Below are 26,629 nucleotides of genomic sequence, written 5' to 3'. Positions count from 1 at the left end.
ACTTACCTGGTTATGCACCTCTCCTATCACGCGTGATGAGTCTCTCAACGTGTAATGGGCTGATTTGTCAGATTTTCCATATCCGGGAAGCCGTACAAGACATTTCCCCTCGTTCATCAGCCGGACCAAGGCGGACGACGATGTTTGGCAATGCTGGCAAGTGTGCATCTCTCACTTCCAAGAACACGAATCCACAGTTGATAAAATGACGAGACTCTGTCATCAACGGATCGTTGGCCTCTGTTTGTCGGCACGCGACATTGGCGGAAAACGAAAGAGGAAATTAGGGCCGGGGCAAAAAAGGAAGAGAGGTGAGCCGCCAAGCGGCGCCGCAGTGGATCGCCCTCGTCGGCCAAGTCTGTGGGAAGTGCGGGGGGCTGGAATACGGGGATGGCCCTGGGCATAGCCACCCAGCAAGCGTTGGCAGAACTGCAAACAGCAGAAAACAGACGTGGAAGTGGAAGTGGAAGTATTACGGGAATGGACCGAGCGACTGACTCCTATGAGTTTGATGAGGGACAAAACATGCACCTTAGCGATTCAGCCCGGCGGTGCATGTGCCGATTGCCGCGAGCGCTGTGAACGGGTTCAGTGTTGGGACGAAGGTGTCCAAGGTGAAAAAAGGGTTCGGTTTTAGCGGTGGGTTGGGGAGCCAGCGACGGGGAATGGGGGAATGGGGGAATGGGGGAGGCATCAATCGCTACAGCAGCCGCTACAGTACATAAGGCACTGACTGTTGCAGCTACCGCTCCAGCTGCTGTGTCTTATCGGGCTTTTAAGTTATTTCCGTTATCGAACCACCATCTGATCAATCGTCCAGACTCGGGCCCCGGCTGTAGGCCAAGCATGTCGCCCAGCTTCAACTTCAATGAACGGATGGACGACGATTTCGAGTCTAGCACAAAGCTTGGGCATGTAACCATAAACAGGTTGAGGCAAGAGCTACCAATCCACCACTTTCCCTCGAAGAGATGCATGAAGAGGTCCAAGACGACCCAAAGTTGGCCCATCGAGTCAGATATTGGGAAGTTCCATCAACATTAATTTCACTGCACGTTCGCTGCATCTCTATCTTCCCCGATCTCTAATATCGTCAATGATCTCTCCTATGCCGCCTCACTATCTCCCGATTGAATTCACCGCATCATCATGGAGTAACTGAGCGCGCGAGCTTGACGACGTCTTGACCACGACTGGCATCCCACCTGGTCTTGCGCCTCTCCAAGAAACCGCGGAGGTTCTAGCGCCGCTTGGCAGGCTTGGAAGCTTGACCGTCGCCTCCTCCTGGCAAGCTGGTTCGCCGCCGTGGTCAGTAAAGTGTGTACCTACCTTACCCATCACCCTCCTCTCCCCTGCAGTACCCATCGCAAGCCGCATGGGCTTGCTGATGACGCAGCCCAATGGGATCGTTCCATCTCGCCGCTTTTCTGCTTCCCTCCCTTCTTCTCCCACTAACGAAACAAGTATAGCATGCCAGAACCAGCAACCGAAAGATACATGGGACGACGTCCCTTGGCATCACATTGGCAGCTAGCCACCTGATGGACGGTCCAAATCGGCGGGGGTTGCCACTATATCTAGCCGTCCCCGGATCGGATCCTCAAATCAGGCTTATCCCGTTTCCCTCTCACTCTCTCTATTCTTCCCTCTTACTCGTCTTGCCTCTCTCACTCTCTTACTTCTGCTTTATCAAGAAATCCTTCCTCTAGGATATAAGTATCGAGTACACAGGCATCACGCCCTGTTGCAGTCATACGTGAATGGGTGAAACCGACCAAATCATTGTCGAGGAGTCGACTGAACCTCCTATATGTGGTTTACCCAATGCCACGTCCTCTCCCGCTGGTCCCCCTAGCCAGCGCGACCCAGCAACCCTAAACACCCGGGACCCGAGCCGCCGCCACCAGCACCTAACCGGCCCGTCGTCGCCCCCACAGACAGAGAAGTGCTCCGTCTCCATCAGCGACACTACCGGACCCGGCAACTTCCAGCCCTTGAATGCCGTCTCTCATCCCCACACCCTCCCTCTCGCCGAGTTGGAGCCGGCCTTCGGCACCAGCTTCGGCTATGGGCTCACCGGCGCCGAAGCGGCTGCCCGCCTGGGCCAAGATGGGCCGAACTCGGTTAAGGGAGCTAAAGGGCTATCCGTGTGGGAGATTCTCCTGAGACAGGTCTCCAACAGCTTGACTGTAGTACTCTTCATCGTCATGGCACTGTCCTTTGCCATTAGCGACTTCATCGAGGGCGGTGTCATCGCAGCGGTCATTCTGCTCAACATTGTCGTCGGGTCAGTTTTTACTTTATCTCCCTCCTTTCCCCTTTCACAAACAATGACTCGCGCTAATGATGACGAGTGCCCAGACTCATCCAAGACTACCGTGCGGAGCAGACTATCCAGTCTCTCTATGCCTTGTCAGCTCCCACCTGCAAAGTCATCCGTCAGCAGCAGATCGAATCGATCAAGGCTGAGGAGCTTGTCCGGGGAGATGTCGTCGTCCTCAATGTCGGCGATATCGTCCCCGCGGACCTGCGCCTCATTGACGGCTTGAACCTCTCCACGGACGAGGCTCTCCTCACCGGAGAGTCCCTGTCCATCAGCAAGCACCCCGAGGCCATCCTCGCGGAAGCCGACGTCCCCCTGGGCGATCGCATCAACATGCTCTACTCGGCCAGCACCGTCACGCGCGGCCGCGGACGAGGTGTCGTCGTCGCGACCGGCATGCATACCGAGGTCGGCAAGATCGCCGAGATGCTCCGCGCCAACCCCAAGGCCAAGACCGGTCTGTCCGGTCCCGCCCGCCTGCTGAACCGATTCAAAAACGGCCTCCGCAGCGTTCTCGGACTCGAAGGCACCCCCTGCAGGTGAAGCTCAGCAAGTTTGCGCTGCTCCTGTTCGGCCTCGCCGTCCTCCTGGCCATCATCGTCTTCTCCGTCAGCCTCTGGCAGGTCGACGACGAGGTGCTCATCTACGGCATCTGCGTCGGCGTCGCCGTCATCCCCGAGTCCCTCATCGCGGTGCTCACTATCAGTATGGCCGTCGGGACCAAGGCCATGGCCAAGGGCAACGTCATCGTCCGCAAGCTCTCGGCGCTGGAGGCCGTCGGTGGCGTCACCAACATCTGCTCCGACAAGACCGGCACCCTCACCCAGGGCAAGATGATCACCAGGAAGATCTGGCTTCGCGGCGGCCTCAGCGCTACCGTGAATGACTGCACTCACTCGTTCGATCCCTCCAGTGGTACCGTCGTCTGGGGCCCCTGTAAGGAGGAAACCCCACGACCTTCTTCGTCCGTCTCGCGACTGCCTGCGGACGCAAGGACTTTCGTCGAATGCATTTCGCTCTGCAACAACTCTACTGTCACTGACTGCAAGTCAGCGGGTGCCACTGATGATGGAGGCGAAACCTCCACCATCTCCACGTCGGCGCCCGCCTCCTGGACCGCCGTGGGAGAGCCGACCGAGATTGCCCTCAACGTGTTCGCCATGCGTTTCGGCTTGAGCAAAGTGACCGTCTCGCACGCCAAAGCGTCTTCCATCCTGGCCGAATTCCCCTTCGACTCGTCGTGCAAGCGCATGAGCGTCGTCTACGGACAGGCGCATGGCCAGACGGTCAATATTTACACCAAGGGGGCCCTCGAGGCACTCCTTCCTCGTCTTAATGTGAATGACGAGGAAAAGGCGGAACTTACGGCCAAGGCGGAATCGCTGGCCGCTGAAGGTCTCCGCGTCCTTTGTATTGCGCACAGAACCACGCCCCTTTCGGATGAAGTCGTCAAGGAGCGTGACTTTGCCGAGAGTGATCTGACGCCACTCGGCTTGGCCGGTCTCTACGACCCTCCTCGCATCGAGACGGCCGGCGCTGTGAAAAAGTGCAAGCGGGCCGGCATCTCGGTGCACATGTTGACGGGCGACCATATCAAGACGGCTACGGCCATTGCCCACGAAGTCGGCATTCTCGGCAAGCACCTCACGGCCGCGGAAGCAGTCAACGCCACCATGCCCGCCAGCACCTTCGATGCTCTCAGCGACTCGGAGATTGACGCACTGGCAAGCCTTCCGCTGGTCTTGGCGAGATGCAGCCCCGCGACCAAGGTCCGCATGGTCGAGGCCATGCACCGCCGCGGCGCCTTCTGCGTCATGACGGGCGACGGCGTCAACGACTCGCCGGCCCTCAAAAAGTCGGACGTGGGCATTGCCATGGGCCTCAACGGCAGCGACGTGGCCAAGGAGGCGGCCGACATGGTTTTGACCGATGACAACTTCGCGTCGATCGTGACGGCGGTCGAGGAGGGGCGGCGCCTGTTCGACAACATCCAGAAGTTCCTGCTGCACCTGCTTGTGTCCAACATCGCGCAGGTGTTCTTATTGCTGATTGGTCTATCGTTCAAGGACGAGCAGGGCGAGTCTATTTTTCCGCTGTCGCCTATCGAAATCCTCTGGGCTAATTTGATCACGTCGTCCTTCCTCGCGCTCGGGCTGGGGCTCGAGGAGGCGCAGCCGGATATCATGATCCGCCCGCCGCACGATCTAAGGGTGGGCGTGTTCACCTGGGAGATTATCGCGGACAAGATGGCGTACGGCTTTTTCATGGGCGCCTTATGTCTCGCGTCCTTCACGGCGGTCGCGTACGGGCTCAGCGGGGACCCGCGGCCCGCGGCGTTGGGATACGGGTGCAACTCGGACTGGAGCGAGGGGTGCGACGCCGTGTTCAAGGCGCGCGCGACTACGTTCGCCACGCTGAGTTTCTTGTTGCTGGTGACGGCGTGGGAGGTGAAGCACTTTACGCGGTCGCTGTTCGCGATGAACCCGGAGATCTACGGCAAGGGGCCGTTCGTGGTGTTCCGGACGGTGTACCGGAACCGGTTCCTGTTTGGGGCCGTCATGGCGGGGTTCGTCATCACGTTCCCGGTCGTGTACTTGCCGGTGGTGAACCGGCTGGTGTTCAAGCACGAGGCGATCGGGCGGGAGTGGGGAGTGGTGCTGGGTTGTGTGCTGGTTTATTTGGGGCTGGTGGAGGTGTGGAAGGCGGGGAAGAGAAGGTTCGGGGTGGGGACTGTGGTGTATGCGACGCCGGGGGCGGATGGGGAGGAAGCCTAAGTCTGATTTCAGGGGGGCTTCTCACCAACTTTAGCAAGATCCCGGAATGGTGATATTGGGATTTCGTTCAGGGGGATGGCAGATGTTTCTTCGTGGACACGTTCGCTTGCTTGGTATAGCACTTACACGAGAGAACCTTGGCAGCGATGGTATGGCAATATGGTGGCGTGGCGGGGTTCTGTTCAGGCTTGGCAACGACGCAGAACGAAAGTTTCTTTTCTTCGATTGCGCTCGCGCTCTCTCACACGCATACTCTTCACTTCGACACACTCATTCACTTAGTCGCTTTTGTTTTCTCTGCCTTGAGTACTATGGCCGGCGTCAACAAGTCGAAAGTTGTATATTCTTTATACGTAGCTACAGCATCCGTATAGCATTTTCAATTCGAGCAGAAAGCATTGTATCTCGCTTTTGTTATGTTGGAGTTCGAGCTTGGTCAGGAGCGGTGTTGTTGGATTGAAGTGTGTGATGTTGGCGACATCTTCGTGCAGAATATGGTTACCTGTAGGCATGCTTGCTGATACGTAGACTGGTGACTATCCACGTCGCCATGTCTAAGTCTGGACCATTATGCGAGAAACGGGCTTATCTACCCACTCACACCCCATGCGGCAAGCCGGCTCTCGTTGGTGTAACACTCCTTTTCCCCGATAGGTTTCGTCAGGTCAGACCGCCGGACGAAGTGAGACATCTCACCCGGCCTGCATACATTTGAAATGGCCGACATCCACGAAGGGGGACGCCATGCGGAACGGTCCGTCCCCACGCCCTCAATGTTGGCGCGCGCCGGTAATGACATGAAGCTATTCCAGTGTAAGTCGCTTCGGGCTACCCATGTGCATGCGTGCAAGTGAAACCCCCCTCAAGCACATTGGAATGCTTAGCAACCAAGTAGCACACGATTTCATGAGAGGCAGTTGATGACTCTTTGGATGTTTGGACAGTTTTTATTTTGATTTATTATCTCTTTTTGCATCATTCTCATCATGCAATTCGTCGTTCGTGACATAGCATAAAGTCTCTGTCGTTCCCCTCCAGTTTAAAAACACCATGAACGCCTTACAGAAACCATTTCCGTCATGAGATCATACTCGTAAGTAAAAGTAAAAACGCCAATAACACCATCCATGCCTGCCAGCGCCTCGAAAATCAGGTCTTTCGTTCGCTGGTCTATCTTTTTCTCGTCTCTTTTTCTTTTTTCTCTATGCTTGACTCCCGTAGAGTCCATTGTGAGGAAGCAACTTCCCCTTTCCCCGAGAAGCCCTTTAGTCGCTGCGCGGGATAGCAGGCATCCGACCGGGAATACTTCCGTACTCCGCTGTCAACTCGCGGATCAGGGGGAGGCGCTGATCCGGGAACCGACTGGGCTCCTCTTCGGGCACGACGAGCGAAGCCTCGTACTGCCGGCTGCGAATGAACACGAACGCCGCCAGCACGAAGGCAATCATGCTGCCGAGCACGCCCATGAAGATGTTCACTGGGGTAGGGTCGCCGTGTAAGGGTCCATGGGTGAGCGCGTCGATGCCGCTCTGCGAGAAGTTGACGACGCCCGACAGACAGGTCAGCATGCCGTAGATGCGGCCGAACGTGGCGAACCCAAACACCTTGGTGGCGTAGTCGCTCACGGCCGAATAGTACAGCGGGCGGAACAGCACAAAACAGATGACGGTCGCGTAGCCGGCCCAGACGAAGGGCAGGCAGTTGAGGACGCCGATGACGGCGATGTAGCCGCTGAGGACGAGCAGCATGGTGGCGACGCTCATGTTGTTGAGCAGTAGGCCGATGAAGGGCGTGGCGGCGATGCCGCCGATGGGCAGCGCAATGTCGAAGAAGTGGTTGATCTCCTCGGCGACGTCGTCGGAGCCGAGCATGAAGCGGTACTGGGAGCGGATGGTCGCGATGAAGTAGTTCATGCGCAGCATCTGGAGGACCGTGAGCAGCAGGATCAAGACGAACCAGGGCGTCAGCATCTGCCGGTGCGCGGGCAGGCCGTGCAGGACGCCCCAGATGCCGCTCGCGGCGTGGCGTTCCTCGACCTGCTGCGCGCGCTCCTCGCGCTCCTCGCGGTCGCCAAAGATATCCTCGATGCGGTCGACCTTGGCGCGCCGGCGGTCCGCGCGCAGGCTGCGGACGCGGTACAGCTCGCCGTCGCTCATGTCCTCGTCCGACTCGTGGACGTCGCGCATGGGGTCCTGGAACTTTTCGAGCTTTTGCTCCAGTTGCGGGGTCGAGTGGTAGGGGCCCGCGGGCATAAGGGTGTACTCGCCCACCAGAACGCCAAAGGGCACGATGAGGTACAGGAAGAAGAACTGCGAGGGCTCGAAGGAGCCGCCCGACGCTTCCCAGGCGAGGCGGTAGAAGAGGAAGATGGCGGCGGAGGCGTCAAAGGCGCCCGTGATGACGGCGACGATCAGACCGGAGTACTTGGGGAACGCGTTCGCGAGCTGGTAGCTGGGCACAAACAGAAAAGTGCCGCCGAGGGCGAGGAAGACGTTGCCGACCAGGTAGCCGTCGAACTCGGGGATCTTGAAGGCGTAGCCCATCAGGATGCAGCCGATAGCCATGAAGACGGCGGACGCGGTGTAGCAGCAGCGGCGGCCGTAGCGGTCGAGGACGGCGCCGGCCAGGAGAGACGACATGTTGCAGGTGATGGAGGCGGCGATGAAGAAGAGGTTGAGGCGCAGGTCCTGCTCGGGGCAGGGAACTTCCTCGGCGCTCCTCTTGGTCGAAATGCCGCCAACCTGCTCATCAGTCGGGTAGCATAGCTCGCCGTAGACGCCCTCGGCGATCAGGATGGGCTTGAGCGAGGCGAAGCCGAAGACGATGCCCGAGGCGAAACAGCAGGCGACGATGGCGAAGATGACTTGGGCTGTAAGGGTGCGCGCAGGGGGTGTTAGCCATCATTTGACTTTTCTCTCTTGGGGAATGTCGAACCTGTCTTGTTCCATCATGGCGTCGCGTGGGTGCAATGTGCATTGCCATGATGATCCGACCTGACACTTGCTAGCTTTCGAGGGCGCGCGCGTGTGTATTTTTACATCAATGCGATCTCTCATGTATGCAGTGTAGGGACAGGGGGTGGGGTGTAGGGCAGGTGGTGTCTTGTGGAAACTTACCGATACGTCTGGCCGTCGAGATGTTGTAGGCGGCGACATGCGGGGTATTTGGGTCCAGGGCCAGCAGGGCGGTGGTCTCCGGGGGCGCAAAGGCGTCGAAGCTGCCGCGGCGCCAGGTGCCACCTACCTTGCTGCCGCACTCCTCGAGGTCTTCATCTTCCACGGCAATTTGGGACTGGACGTCGAGGGGCTCCTCTCGGTCGATGCCTTCGAGTGCTGTGAGATGTTGGGCTAAAGACATGGAAGTCTTTCTTGTTGGTCTTGTTGATGGTTTTTCTGTTTCCTGGAGATTTGACTTGGTCTTCTGGTTGTTTCCTTCTTGTCGTTCTTCTCAACTCAACTTGCTCGTTGTCGTGGGTGTGGGTTTCTTTTTTGATGTTCTGCCGTAGCGCGAAGAACGGGGTCCGGAGCGCTGTGGAATGGCAACGAGAATAACACCTGATTGGAAGTTGGTTTCTCAATTGGGGAATTCTTTCGGATTCCTGGCTCGCTCTTTTGTCAAAACCCGAGATGGAGGGGACGGGGACGAGCGAAGTGGCTAGAATGTTAGAACTTCGAGGAGCGAAGACTGTTTTTTTTCTTTTTTCAGGTGATGCAGCAAAAGAGCCGATGACCTGCACTGACTAGAGTGAGGCGAACAGGTGAATAGATATAACAATAAGTATGTACAGTCGAGCCGACGACGAATGAAAAAGAAAACGTGTGCAGGCGTCTGTCTGTCTTGTTATGTCCTTTTCCTGCTGCTTTCCACGGAACACTGCACGATTCGATGCCGATAGAACACCGGGGATCGAGATGAGGCAGGTGGCGTGGTTGTTGAAGATGGTGAGCTGCCGTTAGTCTTTGCTGCTGCTGTCCTCTGTCTGTATCACCGAAAATACACAGGCATGCACGCTTGCTTGCATACACAACAATACAACAACAAATACACAGACGATCGTCTCTTCTGGCTCTTTTGTCTTTCTCGTTTCTTGCTTTCTCTCTCTCGCTTCGAGTACAGAAATGTTTCCCAAGTCGTCACTTACACTGAAGAAAAGGAAAGAGAGAGAAAAGCTTTGCAGAGGTGTAGGGCAAGCGCCAATTATATAGATCGGTCAGAGTGTGCACGATACTTGGAACGGGCTGGAAGTAGGTTGGTCGTGTTCTGGGTCCAGAGTGCAGCCTTTTTTCTTCCCCTTTTTTGCTCGTTACTCTTCCCTGGTCAGGTCGCCCGCCGCTGATACAGGCCGGGCTGGTGTACAGTACGCATGTCTGTTGATAGCACACCCATGCCCCCCATGGCCATGGCCATGGTTTGAGCGAGTTTGATTTGATCTGCGACGGAGATAAAGGGCGGACTGGATTGGGTTAAGCAAAGCGTGACGTAAATCCGACTACAGTTAGTGCCGCCGGGTGCGCATACTGTCTCGCTAGGTGTCAACCCACGATGGTCCGTCCCATCGCTGCTCTCACTCGACGAGGGGCAGGGAGGCAGGGTAGAAAGCATGGGACTATCGCTCCCAGTGCCCAGATAGCCTTGCTTGCCGCGTGATGGTCTCGCTGCGGCCCCAGCTCGAGCCAGGTGCACCGAGATCGCAGAGTTTGCCGACGGTCTGGCCTGCACTGGGATTGACTGACTGGACTATCGGCCTGGCTCCACCGTGGGAGCTAATGCACGACAATGGTATGCAACTGCAACGACGGAAGAAGAAGACTGAGGAAAGAGGAGGGATGAACCAAAAGGCGAGCAGCCAGCAGGCCAGCAGGCCAGCGCTTAAGAGGACATGCAACAGTGCGCGACTGCGACTAGGTCTAGCTCTTCCCCCATTCAGCAAGTGACCGACAGACCAGGCGCTGCTGGCTGGCATTAACACCAACAGCCTGTCTATCTATTACAGCAGCATGCACTGCACTGTCCGCCAAGGCATGTTAATCACACATTCTAGTCAAGAGAAATCAATGGTAACAAAAGCAGCAGGCCGACCGGCACTTCAACCCCGACCTCATCAGCGATGCAGGCTGCTGCAGAAGATGGCAGGTGCTCTCTCTCTTCGCTACCTCGGCCTCATGCCCGGCCCGGAAGTCTCGTTGTCTCGTGTTGGATGGTGGGTGGTGGGTGCTGCTTTGTCTCGGTGCTTAAGAAACACACCGTGTCAGCTCCCTCCCTCGTTCCCCCCCACCAGCATCCAGCAGCAACCCATTCGGAGTTATTTCAGATCAGAGACACTGGGGGGGCCACGAGATTTCCGGGGTTCAGTGTCGACCAGTAGGTTGTCTGTCCCGTTTCAAGTTGACTAAAGTTTTAGTTCCCGGAGTATTGAACCTCGAGACAGGCAGGACGACTTACAAGAGGTGTTGCAATCCGCAGTCAGATGTTGCAATTCCCGGGATGTGTTAGTGACAAAACGAGCGTTGGAGTGGTAGCAGTTAGTCCAGCGTTGGTAAGTAGTCGGCCGAGCTAAGCTGTGAGTAATCTCCAGGGGGGTCGATCCCCGTCCAGTAACGTCCAGTAGTCCACAGGCCAGTCCACTCACCGCCGCACTCTAGCACTTGGATATCCATCCGCCCTCGTTTTCCTCCTCTGGTTCTTGAGCGTCCGTGGCATCTCGACCTACCAGAGGGCGTTCTGTGCACCCCCGACCCTAGCCTAGCCTGGTTTTCTCCTCGATTCTCCGAGAACCAGAAGAGAACGGCGGAGGGCCTCGTTCGAGTTCGGGGCAGGGCAGGTGGTCTAGTGTCTAGTGCCTAGTGTCTAGTGTCGAGCACGAGGAATGCGGCTCAATCCAAGAGCCACCTGACACATACAACAGAAAAACATCTCGCTCGGTTTTTGGACGCCGCCTTTACACCTACCAAAGCCTGTCTGCACTGTGCCCGCAGGCCTATCCCGAATCCCGGCTCAACCAGTCACGATCCCAAAAAAGCAGCTCGGCAAGCAAGCAAGACCCTTCCTTTTCTATTGACATACCAACCTGCCGGAAGATCATGGAAATTGTCATGCTTCCCTAGTGTCGCACTCGCACGTTCGGCGGCAACTCGCCTCGCTACACTGCATACCTGCTGCATATGCATACTTCCTCCCATTTCACCATGCACCACACCACGGCACGGCTGGCGGCTTGTCAGCATGCATTGCATGGTCTTGCCCTTCACCTTGACGAAACACGACGATGATCATACGATAGACAGATAGATATCTCGAGCACTTGATCTGATTGGGGCAGCCAAGTTGGGAACGAGGCCAGTAAAAAAAAACAGTCAACATGGGGCGTGCCTGTCCGGAGTTGGTCGTTTCTCGTCTGTCGGGTATCGGTTGTCGGGACGGACGGTTGGTGTCGCTTAGCCTGCCTCTCTCTGGCTCTCTCTCTGGCTCTCAGTCTTCCAACTTCCACTGCTACCTGCTAGTGTTAGTGGGGGTTCTCAACTCTGCGGGCCCGCCACTAACAGACTCACAGACCTTAGCACTAACTCACAGTGAAGGGCTACTGTGCTCGCTAGTTCTTCTGATATGGGACAGACTTGGATATACTATTACGCCATTTATTTTCATCTGGTGGAGGCTACTTTCTCAACCCACTGACCTCTTTTCTTGTTTTCCTCATCACAAGCTGGGGAATGATATATAAAAATTTTATAATTAGTATAAGTACTTACATACTTATCAACAAGAACAGACACAGACTTTCGATTGTATGGAGAAGGAAATCCCTCACTTGCACGCATGTAGATCGACGCCGCCGGCAGACAACATAAACGGACGGACGGACACACCACCCCAACCAACCCTGTGGCCTGGTTTGGTCTGGTCTGGTCCTGCCCGCATGGATGCATCGAAGCAAGCAGCAAGCAGCAAGCCGCCGAGCAAACCTGCAGCGTGCGGTGTCGCAACGGGGCGTTCCTTTCTTTCCCTCCCTCACATGCAGTAGTAGTATGCTGTAGCAGCACATATGATAGTAGGGGGTTGCATGATTGGGGTAACCTTGAGTTCCAGACCGCCCGCGAACCGTTACCGCCGAGGTGGGATGGATTTCAAATAAGCTGCATCTAGCTAGCGCTGCCTTTCTGTCACTGGTCTTTCTTCCACGTCCGTCTACCTCGTCCTCGTCCTCCCTCTCTTCCAACAAGCTCCCAACCGGCAGGCAGGCAGGGAGATGATCCATCATCTGCAAATGTGCCTGAACGCTCTCACGCCAGAGAGACGAACCATTGCGCAAGAGATAACATCTCCGTTTCTCCCATGCTCACTCACATGCACTCTTACCACCCTCTCTGTACCAGGCAACTTTTGACGGTGATCAAAGGCTCTAGACTACTCGCTCCTGCTGCACACTCTGACTTTGGACCACAGCGAAACGAATCCGATGCCAGGTGATTCTCCCGGCCGACCCACTCGTGCATGCATTTCCGGGGGGTTCCCTCCGCCTCCAAAAGAGTCCCCCATATCACTCGTGTGGGATAGAGGTCTCGGCGATCACTGCTAATACCGAAACGTCTACTGACCCGGATGCGTAAGTTCGGCTCTTCCACGTACATCTGGATTCTGGATTCTGCAGAGTACCTGGTAAAGAGGAGTCCACCGCCCGACAGCATCGTGGGTAGGTAAGCATCAACACCCCCTCAACTTCTTCACCCTGGGTACTATGCAGCTCGCGAAACACACCTGGACAGCAAGATATTGCAGAGGGCATTTCCATACCTTTCCTCCCACGTGCATCTCCGCAAAGAGCTTCCATGGGACTTCCCTTCGACGCTGGATATGTCCACAGCGCCAGTGAGAGTAAGTAGCCATCACTCGTAGTATGTACCTCTGCAAGTAAGTATGTGGTCGGCTCTACGAGATGGGCTCTGGCCAAGATATGTTTCATACAGCCTTCCACCAATCCAGACCAACCAGTATCATGAAGCAGTTAGGAAGAGAAGGTCCATTGAGCAACATTTGACCCATCAAGATCTATGTTGACCATGCCCACACCTGTTTATGACTCCTACTTCAAGGAGGGAAAAGGGGCTGCGCACTTCGCACTAATACGAGGGTATGCCCTTGACCTAGAAGACGTTGGCATGATAAGGAGGTGAACTTTGAGAGTCCGGCTGGCAGGCAGTATTTTGTCAAGGGACAACAGGAAAGTGATATTTCGAATTCTACCTGCCATTCCAACCAGGTACACTTTATGTAAATACGTATAATCGCCAGTGTGCGGCTTGCTGTCAGCATAATGACCTACGACACTAAGAATAGAAGGGTCGCGATGAATGGGTTGGAACCTGTCATGCATTCAAGCTTTTGATGATCAACCCGTTCCAAAGCAACCCAAACTCTACACATAAACTTACACATTATCGGCAGAGTAACCAATGGTAAAATCCAGTTGTGCAAAAGTAGGAGTTTTTCTTTCATTGTTATGTACAAGGGTGTCCTCGTCAAGCAGGACAGTCAACCTTCTTCGAAGTCATTCCACTACTTCTACAAGAAGTTTATACCAACCCCAACACTAAGCCCCTTCCTCGACTCCTCGCCCTTCCTTACCACCAGGGGCAAACTAAAGTTGAGCTCGAACCGAGCTACGGGGTGCGCATACACCAGCCCAAAGCCGGCAGAAAGACTCGGGAGGCCGTTGGCGAGCTCCTTGGTGGCCGACGTCATGCCGTTCCAGACAGCGCCGCTGCTCATGCCTTGCTGGCTGCCCTCCTTCTTTCCCTCCTTCTCGCTTCCTCTTCTCGCTTTACTGGACATGGCGACCGAGCGCCCACCGTTCGCAAAGAGCTGCAGTCGGAACGGGCTGTCGGCGCCGGACCGCGGGAGGGGAAGCAGCATGTTGACGCTGCCGGCGGCAAACACATCTCCGCCAAGCGCATCCGCGCCGTCGCGGGGTCCAAGGCCGCCCAACGTGAAACCTCGAACATCGGTAGGACCACCCAGAGTAAACCGATCATTCAGTCTGCTGGGCTTCGCGCCATTGAGGCCGTAGCCGAGCGGCAGCGGGTACAGCATGCCGGCCCTGAAGCCGGCCCCTATTGACACGCCGGAAGGCCTGCTGATACCTGGGACAGGAACCGGCACAGCGCCCGAGAATTCCACCTCACTCTTGGAGAAACCGACGTCACCTTGCAGATGGCCCCAGCCTGCCAACTCCGTGGCCGCTTTCACCAAGTAACCGGCTTGCGGGAGCATTGGGTTGTCCCTGCGATCTCTCTGGAAGAGGTATTGTATCGAGCTCTTGACCGAGTCACCAGCATCGCCCCGCACCGAGGCAGACGCCTTCTCGTGCAGCCCCGTGATCTGTCGCCAGGCGCCGGTATAGCCAAACTGGTGCTTGTCGCCCGCGGGATCCAACCAATTGAGTTTCACGGCGCCTCCCTTGACGGCCTCCTCGTGGCTGGCCCATGGCTTCTGGGTACTGCTCGCCAGACCCTCGAAGCTGAGGCGCAAGTCGGGGTTGCTCAGGACAGGCGCGCTGAGCTCGGCCGTGTAGGCGGATCTCGTGCGGGTGCCGGCCGAGGCGTTTAGGGACAGAGTCTCGGCGCCTCCAAAGACGTTGCGCCAGAACATGGTGCCATAGGCCGAGCCCTCGGCGTTGCCCAGGTCGGTGCCCGTCTTGAGGTAGATGCGGGACTTCTCGCGCACGCGGAGGGCGACGTCGAAGTCGGTCGGGGTGGACGAGGGGTCGACTTGCGAAGGCTGCGAGAGGTGGACCTGGATCTGCTCGTGGAAGATGTCGAAGCGCTGCAACTTGCCGACGGCATCGCTGATCTGGGCCAGCATCTCGGCCAGGGTGTACTTATCATTGTTGCGGCTGTCGACGAGGGGCTGGAAGACAGGGTCGAGGAAGGACTTGCGGGTGTTCTTGGCGCCGTGGACGGCGATCGAGGAGAAGGTGACGGGGAGTGTGCCGTTTTGGGAGAGCTGTAAGCGAAAACTGGTTTAGCAATTGCGCTCAGGGTGGGCTGAGGAGGATATAGCGAAGGCCATTGGTAATGGTACATACGAGGTCGAGGTTGCGAGTCTCGGCGTAGGCTTCGGCTCGTTCTGCTGCTAGCTTCTGGTCGACAGAGGCTGTCTCGTTCTTGAGGGTGCGTTCGAAAGCCTAATACACAATATCGAAGATGTGACATCAGCGCACTGGTCTAAGTGACATGACAAAACTGCACAGAGAGGGGCAGCACCGGGTATACTTACATCGCTGCTGTCAGCAAACGCTTTTGACGCCATCTTGAGGGCCGGCCGGGGCTACCGAGGCAGAATCAACTCTCGCGGTGAGTTGGAGATGCGGCTCTTGAGCTCAATTGCACGAATATCGAGCTTCCGTCGGGTTCTCGGGTCAATGCCTCACTCAAATCAATCAATTGACTTGCTACAGTCGGAACTTTCCAATTGACAAAAGCTAGAGTGGGGTGTGGCTGGTGCTGTAGGTGCTTGGCGGGCCAGGCGGGACAAGCCGGTGGCATGTGGCTGTGGCTTGTGATTCTGCAACTCAATGCAGCGCTCAGTACAAGACTCTGGGATTATGGTTCCTAGGGCAGCGTTCAAAACACCATACTCCGATACGTCGGCTGGTTATATTAAATCGGAGATGTAGTCCGGTAATTGCGTATACACCGGAGATGTACCGGTAGTTGCGTACAAATAATCCGATTATTCCTATTTCTACAGCTGATCTGGTATTGTATCAAAGACAGACAGCGTTGACAAACAGAGACAGAGACTCAACTCCAGTTCCCTGCGCTTATCAGATCGCCCATCATCTCCATCCCAGGCCCTTTTTGCAGCAGGTGGAACAAAACCGTTTCTCCAGATTTATGCCCTTTGCGGCCAGTCAGACAGTCCGAACAGGCTTCTCCAGCATCGCCGACGGCGCCAAGTCGTGCGTCCCCTGTCTGTTTCCAGAGGCAAGTCATGGGTCATGCAACTTGCAGCAGCACCGTCATCTTTTTCGTTCGGGGTTTAGGCGGTGCTTAGTGCCACGCCAAACACCCAGGGGACCGTCCAGTGGCTCTTTTGAGAACTACGGGGCCTACTGAGGTAACGCCGACGTATCACCACCACCCACCACTCAACCCTTTGAGACCAATCTGGCAGTCTGGCTCAGCCTCAGTCATTACCTTAACCCATTCATCATCCATCCTTTACTGGCCCTGCTGCAGTGTGTCCAGATCAGACCAACCAACAGAAAACGCTGCCTCGTTTTTTTCACTTCGCCCTTCTTCAAACTCTCTCTCTCTTCTTTGACCAGTCTTCATTCAAAACCCGCTGCACGATCCAATTGTCCGAAAGAGTTTCCTGCTCCACAAAGAGTTTGGATGGGACAACGTAATTGTAGACTGCCGACGTCACCTCGCCGTTCTCTCGTTCAAGACCCGACCTAGTCCTCGCCTCCTGGGATCCCCCTTGGTCCCTGAACACCAAAGGTTGAGCCAACTTGCATCTTTATCTACCCGACACCACCCCCAACAAAGTCGCATCCTCCAAACCGAGCACGCCCATTCTACGGACACAAAGACGAACCGAAACACGCAAAACCGCCTTGAAATCAGGCATCATCATGGCTAGCAAGGCAGCGCACAAGCGTCTGACGCGGGAATACAAGTCCATCTCGCAGAACCCGCCGCCCTACATCGAGGCGCATCCGTCCGACAGCAACATCCTCGAGTGGCACTACATCATCACGGGGCCCGAGGAGACCCCTTACTACGGCGGCCAGTACTGGGGCACGCTGATCTTCCCCTCCAACTACCCCTTCGCCCCGCCCGCCATCCGCATGCACACGCCCTCGGGCCGCTTCCAGCCCTCGACGCGCCTGTGCCTGTCGATTTCCGACTTCCACCCCAAGTCTTTCAACCCGGCCTGGGAGGTGTCGACGATCCTCGTGGCGCTGCTGTCATTCATGACATCGGAAGAGATGACTACCGGTTCCGTCTCGAGCACGGAGCGCGAGCGCAAGTTCCTGGCAGCTCGGTCGCGATGGTGGAACTCGACGGCGGGAGGCAGCCAGAAGAACGCAGCTGGAAAGGGCAACGTGAAGGCGGGCGACGGCGGCGCCAAGTTCCGCGCCGAGTGGCCCGAGGTTGATAAGGAGAACTGGGCCTGGATGGCCGAGCACAAGATCGACTCCATAACTGGCCAGTCCGCCAACGCTGCCGGCGCCAGCTGCGGTCCCCCTGGTCTGGGCATCGCAGCCGGTAGCGGTGGCCAGACCCAGGCGGTGGTGGATGCTGTGGTGCAGCGGCGCGACGCGGCCGGCCGGAGCTGGCTGCGCAACAAGTGGATAATAGGCATCGGGGTGATCCTGGTGTACACTGCCCTGGCCCGGTGGCTGGGCTCCGAAGGGGAGAACCAGTCTGGGTCCCTCTGAAGGGAAGTGTCTCTTGGAGATCGCGTAGATATTGGAAGATGAAGGAGCAGCAAGCAAGAAAGCAGTAGTAGCATGTGATGCTGAGTTAATAGCTATTAGACGGCATATTTAGGTGGCTCAGGGATAGGGGAAGACGAGAAGCAGGATCTGTCACACAAGAATGCCACCTCCACACACCACACATCAGCACATACATAGGTAGCATAGGGAGGTATTCAGTGCAGCGTTCCCTTGTTTTATTTTACAGCAGCAGTCAGGTCATCTACAAGCAGGTGATGATGACCAAGCTACTCTTCCTGTATCAATATTGAGCGTTGATTTAGGTTACAGCCTACTTGAAAATATTTGGATTCTAATATGCGACCTTTGCCATACATGATTTACTTGTACACGATATCTCTTGACTGATGGAAGTGAATGTGAAGCAGCGGCAGCAGCTAGTGGAGCATTGTGAGTGTATCTGGCTCGGCTTGGCAGCAATCTTGATCAACATCTGGAGGCGGAAGGACTTATATTGGCCAGGCTCACCAACCAAGCACGTGTCTGACCACTTGCATTCTACTCTGGTTTCTCTGTTCTGGAAGAGACCATACAGCAGGGAATCTGTCTTCCCAAAACTCCATCCTCTTCTTGTACATCACTGGGTTTCCTCTCCTGAAGTGGGCTTCCAACCAACGGCTTCGATCGACACCGAAGCACAAGAGGTATGTATGCATTTTCTGTTCCAGCAGCACATCAGATCAATCAACACAGCAGCATCTTGATGCCCTGCTGAATTTTTGAGGTGCTGCTCTGGACCTACGCGTGGGGCACCTTCCAGCCTGCAGCTGCCTTGGTGGTTATTCCATTGATAAGTGCCCGCAGCCTGAGTCACCCGCGATGGAACAATCGCGCTTCTGCAACTTCCCAATTCCAGCAGGTACTGATTTATTCTTCACTGCCTTAGGTCCTTGTCAATCTGTGCCTGGTGCCTTGTAGCAGCTTTTCTTTTCCCCACCAACATCTTGTGCGTGGGTTAAGTGATCTCTCCTTCAACCACTTCCCACCCACCAACCTCGTTTCCCTTCGGTGTTGACAACATCCTTTCACTTCTTCAAGTCGAAAGCATCTGTCACTGGAAGAGATTTCTTTTCTGTTGGCAACTCAGTCTTACCCTCTGCTTTTCTTTCTGTTCACAAAAACGCCAGACCCGCAGTCTTCCCGCATCTTGTCACTGTTGTTCCTTCATCCCCAAGGTCCAACTTGCAAATCGCTTCCTTCACCACCACCTGCCTTCCTTCAGTCACTACCGGCACACGCACTTTTGGTCAGGTTCCTGTCACCGTCTGATCTGTTCCAGTCATCTACAGCAGGTAAGTTTTGATTTTTCCCATTCACAAATTTCTAATTTTTCCCCTCAACCCTTCTTGTTGCTGCTTGCGATTGCAAGTTCGTGTGCCCCTCCTCCCACATTCCCTCACCACACCACCAACACACGTCCACTCCCAGGCAACACACGCGGATACAAACACACAGGTCGGCTCATTCAATCGCGCACTTCCTCTCAAATTCCCCAATCCAAATCACCGTCTTACCTTCTGCGATTTTTCCCTGGCCCTCATCTTGCCGATCCTACTTGCAAACACAACGCACACACATGGTAGAGTGCGTCTTTGCAAACAACATTTTCTCACCACTGTTTTCTTAGATTGCTTGAACATCCACCACCAGCCTTGGCATTCTTGTACAGTCTTGATCGTCATCATGTCTACCGAGACCAACACCATCCCTCAACCTCCCAAGGAGGCCGAGGCCCTTCCCCTGCCCGAGTCGCCCGAGGCTACCGACAACACCCCCGTTGTCACCAAGGACACAGTCATTGTTTTCCACGATGCTGCCGACGTTACTCTCAACGTCAAGGGTTCCTTTGGAGCCGTCGAGTACAAGGTTTCTGGCATGAACCTTGCTACTGCCTCCGATGTTCTTCGCGCCATCATCTTTGGCAAGGATGGCAAGAATTCTGTCACTGATGGCATTGTCGACTTGGACATTGGTGAGGTTGAGCTGAGCGCTCTGGAGACGCTCCTTCGAATTGCCCATTTCGACTTCGCGAAGGTTCCTGCCGAGGTCAACTTGGAGGGTCTGTGTGCTGTAACCAACTTGACCTCAAAGTTCCAGAGCACTGGACTGATCATGCCCTGGGCCTCTCACTGGCTCCGTCCTTTCGCACAGCTTCACAAGGACGATTCCTCCGCTGCCGTCAATCACAAGGCGGCTTTCATCGCGTGGGAGCTCGGAGATGCCAAGCTCCTGCGGAACATGGTCAAGAGCCTCACCATGACTGCGAAGGTTGACGACGACGGCGACCTGGTGAATGCAGCTGGCACCAAACTTGAGGATTTGGTTCTGCCTGCCGGTATTCTCGGTACGTATCTAACATTGATTCTTGTAAACTTGTCACTGACTCTTGAGGCTTCTTTACAGATGAGATCACTGCCATCCGAACCGAGACGATCGAGAAGATCCTGGCTGCTATCGAAGCTGCATTGGAGACCGTTAGTGCCCACACCGGTGACGTCAAGTTCTGCAAGACAGGCGTCGATGCAGACAAGTGTGAGACGATGATGTTTGGATCTGCTGTCAGTCAGTTGCTCTCGGCTGGCCTTTTCCCGGTCCCGAAGGCCGCCCAGTACAAGGAAAGCATCGCTAGCCTTGTAAGCCGCATTGAAGGCGTTGTCTTGCAGCATTGGGAGGGAAAGAACTATGCCCCTCATGCATCTCACAGCGGATGCAACCTCAAGTTCAAAGAGAACACTAAGGCCGCTGTTAAGGGTATGGCGGATCCCCTCAAGGAGGCTCACATCGAGCATCTGAAGAAGCAGTCGGCTGCCTCTGGCGTCAATTCGCACATTGACGACCACGCTGATGACGACGCGGAGGAGGATGCTCCTGCCAGACGCACCAGAGTCACCGATACCATCAGTGGAACTGGCGAGCTGCTGGAGCGCTCCCGAAGCACCTCCCCGAAGAGCGCTGCCTCCAGCAACAAGAACAGTGGCTCCTAGACTGTGGCTGTTGTTGATGAAGAAGATTGAGATCGGATGCTGGGTGTACTTGCGTTTTTCTGTGTGTGTTTCGGAGCATGCCCTTGTTGATATAGAGAGACAGACTCATATGATTGACGGACTGTCTTATCTGTCTTTGCTGCTTGTCGCAGACTGACATGAGAAGATGATAGATGGTAGTTAGAGCATCCTGGAGGCTGCCTACATGAGTCAATCTGAGACGAATGAGAGCAATGAATCTGATCTGCTGGTCTTCGTCGGTTCGTGATATGTGTATTTTGTACTGTGACCCAAGCATCGGCTGCACTAGATCTGGCCTGGCAGTGTTGCCACCATGGGAGACGTGTAGTGATGATCCATTCTAGTTATGATGCAAGTATACAAACATGAGCATGTTCTAGATGCAGATCATATCTGAATCATGCTTTGGGTGCTACTAGAGGAACCCAAGAAGCATGGCCGCAGCAAGTAAGCAGAGATGATGGGACGACGAGGCGATCCTGACTCCACGAGGGGCAAAGTTTTTCCGGTCTTCACTTCGTGAGGAGCATCGAAGGGGCTATGTAGAAAGAAATACATTTAAAAAACTATGTACAGACTAGAAGTGAAAGAATGAGGAGGAGGCTGGCTTACGGCAAGATCCAGGTGACGACGCTGTTGGCGAGGATCTTCCCGGTCCACTGCTCGCCCTTGGTGGTGGTGTTGAGGGTCACGTAGACGTCGTTGCCAAAGGTGTTCTCGACGACGACGGTGCGGGTGCCGTCCGGGTTGGCGGTGGCGACGGACTGGATGCCGGTGCCGCTATCGCTGTAGGTGTAGCTGCCGGTTCCTGCGAGGACGGTGGCGCCGCGGGGGATGTACTTGGAGTACTGGGCCAGCATGTAGTAGTCGACGGTGAAGCTGTATGTGACGTTCTGGGGGGACGTGGTGTCGACGACGACGAGGCCGCGGCAGGTGTCGCAGCCGCCCAGGTAGGGGCCGTCGTTGGTGTCGGTGCCGAGGGTCCAGGCGAGAGAGCCCTTGGCCCAGTTTTGCAGGGGGCCGACGGTGAAGCTGCTGGCTTGGTGCCAGGGGGTGGATTTGGAGGAGGTCCAGCATTCGGTCATGTATTGGGAGGACTGGGGGTTCTTGGTGTGGAAGTCGGTGAGGACGGACCATTGGTTGTTGGTGGCGTAGCACTGGGGGTGTTAGTGGTGAAGGAAGGAATGGATGGTGGGGAGTTACGTACGTGCCAGGCGACGGTGTCGACGTAGTCCTTGGCGGTGTCCAGGACTGTTTGGGGGTAGGATGGTTGATCTGGATTGAAAACAGAGTCAGCAGGGCCACTTAATGTGTAGTCGGAGGTGAGCAGTAAAACATCAAGAAGACGTACCGGTGTTGTGGTCATAAGCCCAGATGCTGGTCTTGAGTCCGGCCTTCTTGAGGGCGGGCCCGACGTTGTCGCGGATCAGCTTGCCCGACTCGTCGGCGTAGACGTACATGGTCGGCATCCCCGACTGCGAGTTGAGCGGCTCGTTCTGGAGCGTGATGGCGTCGACGGGGGCGCCTTTCGCGGCGTAGGCTTGCAGGTACTTGACGAAGTACTGGGCGTACTGGTCGACGTAGGCGTGGTCCAGGTTGTTCTGGAGGCTTGTTAGCGATGATTCTTGGGGGAAGCCCAGAGTTTTGGTAACGAGGATTTGCTTACCTTCTCGGTCCCGCCCATCAACTTGCGGTCCAGCTGCATCCACGCCGGCGGCGCCCAGGGCGATCCCAAGATGGTCAGCTCCGGCTTCAGCCTCTTCATCTCCGCCAGCATCTCCGCCATCGCGTTCCCGCGGTCCCCGAGCCCGAACTTGGCAAGGTCCTTATCCTCGACATTGCCCTCCGTATCGTCGTACGTGTAGGCCGGGAGCGCCGACAGGTCCGAGGCGCCGATGGTGTGCCGTAGCAGCCCGAAGTCGGCGCCCTCGGACGTCATGAGCTCCCGCAGCAGCTTGGCGCGCTGGTGCGCGGGTAAGGAGTTGATGACGGACACGGTCGCGTCCGTCACGGCGGCGCCGAAGCCGGTGATTTGCTGGCGGTGGCCCGCGGGGGTGTCGTCGATGCTGAGCTTCCACTGCGAGGCGCCGCTGGGCGGGGACCCGGCGCCTTTCACGGGGGCGTCGACGGCGCTTAGCTTGTATTTCCCATCCGAGGAGGAGGCGAAGGCCTTGGCGCCGGTGCCGTACTGATGCTGGCGGGAGTCTATGGAATGAGATCGGCAGCTGTTGCTGGGCGCGGCCGCGATGCTGGCTGCGTTGAGGGCCCAGAGGGCTAGGGCGGAGGAGCGCATCTTGGTATTAGTGGCAGCAAGGTAAGGCTGCTGAAGAGAGGCTTGGATTGACAAGCTGTGTTTTCAGGACTTGCTGCTAAAAACATGCCGGACTCCATGGCGACGGGAAGCAGACGCTATATAAACAAGGGACATCGCTAGACACGATGCAGGTACAGAGGCCCAGGAGGAGCTGAAAAGCGAATCGAGGCTAGGGCGCTGTAGTAAGACCTAGGCTGATGGATCGACGAACCCCCTTCATCCTGGCTTCTAATCTCCGCCCGTGGCCCGCGTCTCTCGATTGGGCTTGGGGCGACAGTAAGCTCGACTGGGGAGGCGACTGACAATCCAGGAACACCAGATTCCAGATTCACATTGACTCTTGAGCTATCGTGTTTTTTTTCTCTTGTTTCCTCGTCGGTAAGCATACAGACGTCAATTAGGCAGAGCATATATGCCGATGAAGCGCAATGGAGAAGAAGATGATGGTGATGATGATGATGAAGAACCTGACAAAAGGTGCGGCCCCCAACCCGCGCCCATGATGTCAAAACGCCCGCTAGAGATCGGCAGAGGCGTCCGCCCGATCGAGGATGCGGCTAGAAGCGACAGGCCACATAGGGCGATCCCGTTTAATAATAGCAACCTCAAATCACCACCAACCCCAGCTAGGCAGTTAGCTGAGACAAAGGCATGCATCTCTGCGATCCTAGCCTGGCGTCGTTTCTTTTTGTCTTTTGCTTCTTCTCGACGTGCATGACAGCCACACCACTCAATGTTATTTAGAGAGCGCAATCTCTTGCGAATATGCCACAACACACTGATATTCTTGCTATTACTACATGTACGATCATCGTGCTTGCGACTCTTCCGTTCGTGTTCTATATGAAACCATGGCAGCGTCGCCGACAAGAAGCCGAGCAAGCCGAGGTTTTTCTTTCGCCGCACAAATGCGAGCATATCTCTTTCTCATGGGCATAATGACATCGCATATGCCTGCATGTGTCTTGGAGCACAACATCAAGCGACTTACAGCTCTTTCGTTGGCTGAGGTTTCGGATCGAGGCCTGGGCCGACGTCACGATCGGTTGACTCAAATCGCCAAAGCTATAAGGCTCATGGTTGGGTCCGGGCTGAGACACGTTCCGTCGATGCTACGACCTTCCGATGGCGAGTCGCTTAGATAAGTCATACTGGTCGTCGTTTCTCGGCTTCGGCAGAATAGCCACCTGATTCGCTAGTACTAAACGTTGCCCTTGCTTGTGAGCATCTGGGCGAGAGGCCATACACGATCTGTTTGGTTTCGACTACATGAGTTGCAGCCATGAAAACACCTATCAGCTGGGCCTACGGAGGTATACACAGAAGCTTGCTAGGCAAGAAGCAAACGATACCGTACATCCTTTCTATGTAGTTATTGACTACAGCTACTCCACGGTCCAGCCTCTTGTCCATTTTGGAGAGGAAGGTAAGCGAAGCCTTACGAATCGCAAGTGTTCTATCATCAAACAAAACTCTCGATCGTCAAATCGAGAAGACCGCTTCCTGCTTCTCCGGGGGAACCGTTCAGGGGAAACAGGACTAAGTCTTTCATTATACAGCATAGCCCCCTAAAAGTCCATCTTTTTGGCGGCACCCGTTTAGTAACAACATGCCCGGGATGTGGTTCAGCGTCCGGTTCATGAGGCCAACGTGCTGTACGACGAAGACACTCCTTACGGGGGCTGGTTTTGTTTGACCGTACGTCGAGGGCAACCCACATGGTGGAGGTTTCCAGAGGCAAACCCATGTATGCGGTTTGGGTTCCTGTGATGGCACGTATGGTGGTTTATTCAGAAAACGGGAACACGGAGAACCCGGCTTGGACTCAGCTTCTTGGCCTGCTTTGTTGTGGATGCCATGACGAGGACGGGCTGATCAGGCCTGCTGTCATATGCAGAATCGATACATGGTACTTTATGGGCCTGGAGGTCAATGAGATTTAGATGCCGGAAGATCAGGTAGGATAGAGCCGTCTTGATGCTGAAGTGTAAATACCGCATGTATGTGTATGTATGTACATGAACTCCAAAGCTGGAAAGCTTCCTTACAGCTTGAAATACAACAAAGCCATGTACAAGTAGTTATTATCGGCTTTGAAGGTCGTGTTCATAACCGGCTTCCATTTTTCATGCATGATGGCAAACTATGGAGGTCTGCAGGGAAGGAGGAACCCACGATAGCAAACTTTTGCTCCTTTATGTTCGCTCAGGCTTTGAAGACCAAATGCGGTTTGCAGGAGCACAATTGAGGCAGACTTAACCGCGAGAACTTCTCGAAAAGTCGAAAGGGGTTGGTGCTCTTTGGAGTAGTCTGATCACCTCATATACAGTAGTCTATGTGTCCCCGTACAACGTGAATGGCCATCTGTAGTCCTTCCACCACGACGACGTCCTTACGAAGAGGCACAAACGTTTCCTTGTCAGGCTGGTTGATTTCTATATAGAGGAATTCAATAAAGATGATCCCTTAAAGAGAAATGCCCGTCTACCAGCTGCGTGTAAATGGCATATTATAGCAGTTATTTACCAAGAGATGCCACCTTGTATGCCCTTACAATCATGACATGTCCCAACTGGCTTCCGGCCCTGATATCCCACGTACGTCATACCCTTCCCATCAACTGTGTGCTGGACAACCCAAACTCTTCCTCCCACAGGAGATTATCCTCCCATACGAGACTCGGCGACTCCGTTTCGTTCTTGGGAAGGTTCGCTTGTAAAAAGGGGTCGGCGGTACAGAATCTCTGCTCAATGCTCGGCGATGCATACTGGCTTTTACAGGCCTGAGCTTCTCCTTTGAAGCAAAATCCCCCAACCCAGCCAACCAACATACAAACTGCCGAGCCAACGTCGCACTTATCGATCGACACCCCTGAGAGTCGCCAACATGGCCTCCTCCAAAGGCTCCAAGACCAAACACAAGGGAAAAGGCGTGCGCAAAGCCCTCCGTGCCGCCATCGCTAGCCTCGACATCCACAGCCATCAGGTTGATACCGAAAAGCAGCAGCACCATGACCACGATAATGCCCACACCAACACCACCAACACCAACATGAGGCCCTCGGGCAAGCAGCTCTCCACCACGGCCGTCAACATCAAGCGCCGCGAGGACTACGCCAACATGGACCCGGCCTCCAAGGACCGGGAGCGGACTCGCGTCAAGCGCAGCCGCGCCGGCAAGATGGCCCGGGATAGCCTGCCCGACACCGCCTGGGCCGAGCTGGGCCGCCGCGCGCAGGCCGACGTCGCTGACGCCATTGCCGATGAGATTCGCTTCAAGTAGTACGTATCACTGTGCCTCCTCTCTTTCATTTTGTCCCTTCGCCAGGAGTGTTGGGATGGCGGTTTCCCCTAGAATCAGACTGAAGTAAGCAGCGACGAGCAAGCTACGCAGCAGAAGACTAACACCTGTTTTCTTTTTCGTTTCAGTGCCGCCACCACTCCTGGTCCCAGCTCTAGAACCGCTGCCGAGTACGCCGTGCAGAAGGTCTTCGCCGACAAGCTTCACCTGTTCTTTCCAAAGGAGAAGAGACATAACCAGAACGAGGAAGAGTGCTGCGCAGACGATTTTGACGCTATGGATGTGGACTCAAACAAAGATGCGGAAGAGGATGTTGGTGACACCGAGAGAGCGGATGACTGGGTTCCCTCGGAGCTCACGCGTGGCTGGCAGGGGATTGTGGGTGATGGCGTTGAGTCTACAAAGTGA

General features: G+C 55.5%; 7 protein-coding genes across 7 annotated transcripts; 4 read left to right on the top strand and 3 right to left on the bottom strand.

Annotated features, from left to right (window-relative positions):
* Positions 1-1,760: 1,760 nt before the first annotated feature.
* PG997_014185 (ATPase Na K transporting alpha) lies at positions 1,761-5,097 on the top strand (the record flags this gene model as incomplete). The annotated part of the gene is made up of 3 exons (XM_066818499.1): positions 1,761-2,287; positions 2,362-2,784; positions 2,850-5,097. 3 exons carry the CDS (start codon positions 1,761-1,763, stop codon positions 5,095-5,097), a joined length of 3,198 nt encoding a protein of 1,065 aa, XP_066660687.1.
* A 1,265-nt stretch (positions 5,098-6,362) lies between these two features.
* Positions 6,363-8,454, bottom strand: PG997_014184 (MFS transporter; the record flags this gene model as incomplete). Its single annotated transcript, XM_066818498.1, has 2 exons — positions 6,363-7,966; positions 8,214-8,454. 2 exons carry the CDS (start codon positions 8,452-8,454, stop codon positions 6,363-6,365), a joined length of 1,845 nt encoding a protein of 614 aa, XP_066660686.1.
* A 5,202-nt stretch (positions 8,455-13,656) lies between these two features.
* On the bottom strand, positions 13,657-15,402 carry PG997_014183 (SAM complex subunit SAM50; the record flags this gene model as incomplete). The annotated part of the gene is made up of 3 exons (XM_066818497.1): positions 13,657-15,096; positions 15,179-15,277; positions 15,370-15,402. The coding sequence occupies 3 exons, from the start codon at positions 15,400-15,402 to the stop codon at positions 13,657-13,659; spliced, it is 1,572 nt and encodes a 523-aa protein (XP_066660685.1).
* Positions 15,403-16,732: 1,330 nt separating this feature from the next.
* Positions 16,733-17,542, top strand: PG997_014182 (ubiquitin-conjugating enzyme; the record flags this gene model as incomplete). Its single annotated transcript, XM_066818496.1, has 1 exon — positions 16,733-17,542. One exon carries the CDS (start codon positions 16,733-16,735, stop codon positions 17,540-17,542), a length of 810 nt encoding a protein of 269 aa, XP_066660684.1.
* Positions 17,543-19,285: 1,743 nt separating this feature from the next.
* On the top strand, positions 19,286-20,586 carry PG997_014181 (uncharacterized protein; the record flags this gene model as incomplete). Its single annotated transcript, XM_066818495.1, has 2 exons — positions 19,286-19,946; positions 20,006-20,586. The coding sequence occupies 2 exons, from the start codon at positions 19,286-19,288 to the stop codon at positions 20,584-20,586; spliced, it is 1,242 nt and encodes a 413-aa protein (XP_066660683.1).
* Positions 20,587-21,215: 629 nt separating this feature from the next.
* PG997_014180 (family 30 glycoside hydrolase) lies at positions 21,216-22,900 on the bottom strand (the record flags this gene model as incomplete). Its single annotated transcript, XM_066818494.1, has 4 exons — positions 21,216-21,764; positions 21,815-21,882; positions 21,959-22,208; positions 22,274-22,900. 4 exons carry the CDS (start codon positions 22,898-22,900, stop codon positions 21,216-21,218), a joined length of 1,494 nt encoding a protein of 497 aa, XP_066660682.1.
* A 2,907-nt stretch (positions 22,901-25,807) lies between these two features.
* PG997_014179 (uncharacterized protein) lies at positions 25,808-26,629 on the top strand (the record flags this gene model as incomplete). The annotated part of the gene is made up of 2 exons (XM_066818493.1): positions 25,808-26,202; positions 26,296-26,629. The coding sequence occupies 2 exons, from the start codon at positions 25,808-25,810 to the stop codon at positions 26,627-26,629; spliced, it is 729 nt and encodes a 242-aa protein (XP_066660681.1).

This window comes from Apiospora hydei, assembly GCF_038363865.1.
Source record: "Apiospora hydei strain CBS 114990 chromosome Unknown utg000010l_segment0_segment0, whole genome shotgun sequence".
In the NCBI taxonomy this organism is placed as follows: Eukaryota; Fungi; Ascomycota; class Sordariomycetes; order Amphisphaeriales; family Apiosporaceae; genus Apiospora; species Apiospora hydei.
The sequence above is the reverse complement of the archived record's forward strand: the minus strand, read 5'-3'. Positions and strand labels throughout refer to the sequence as shown.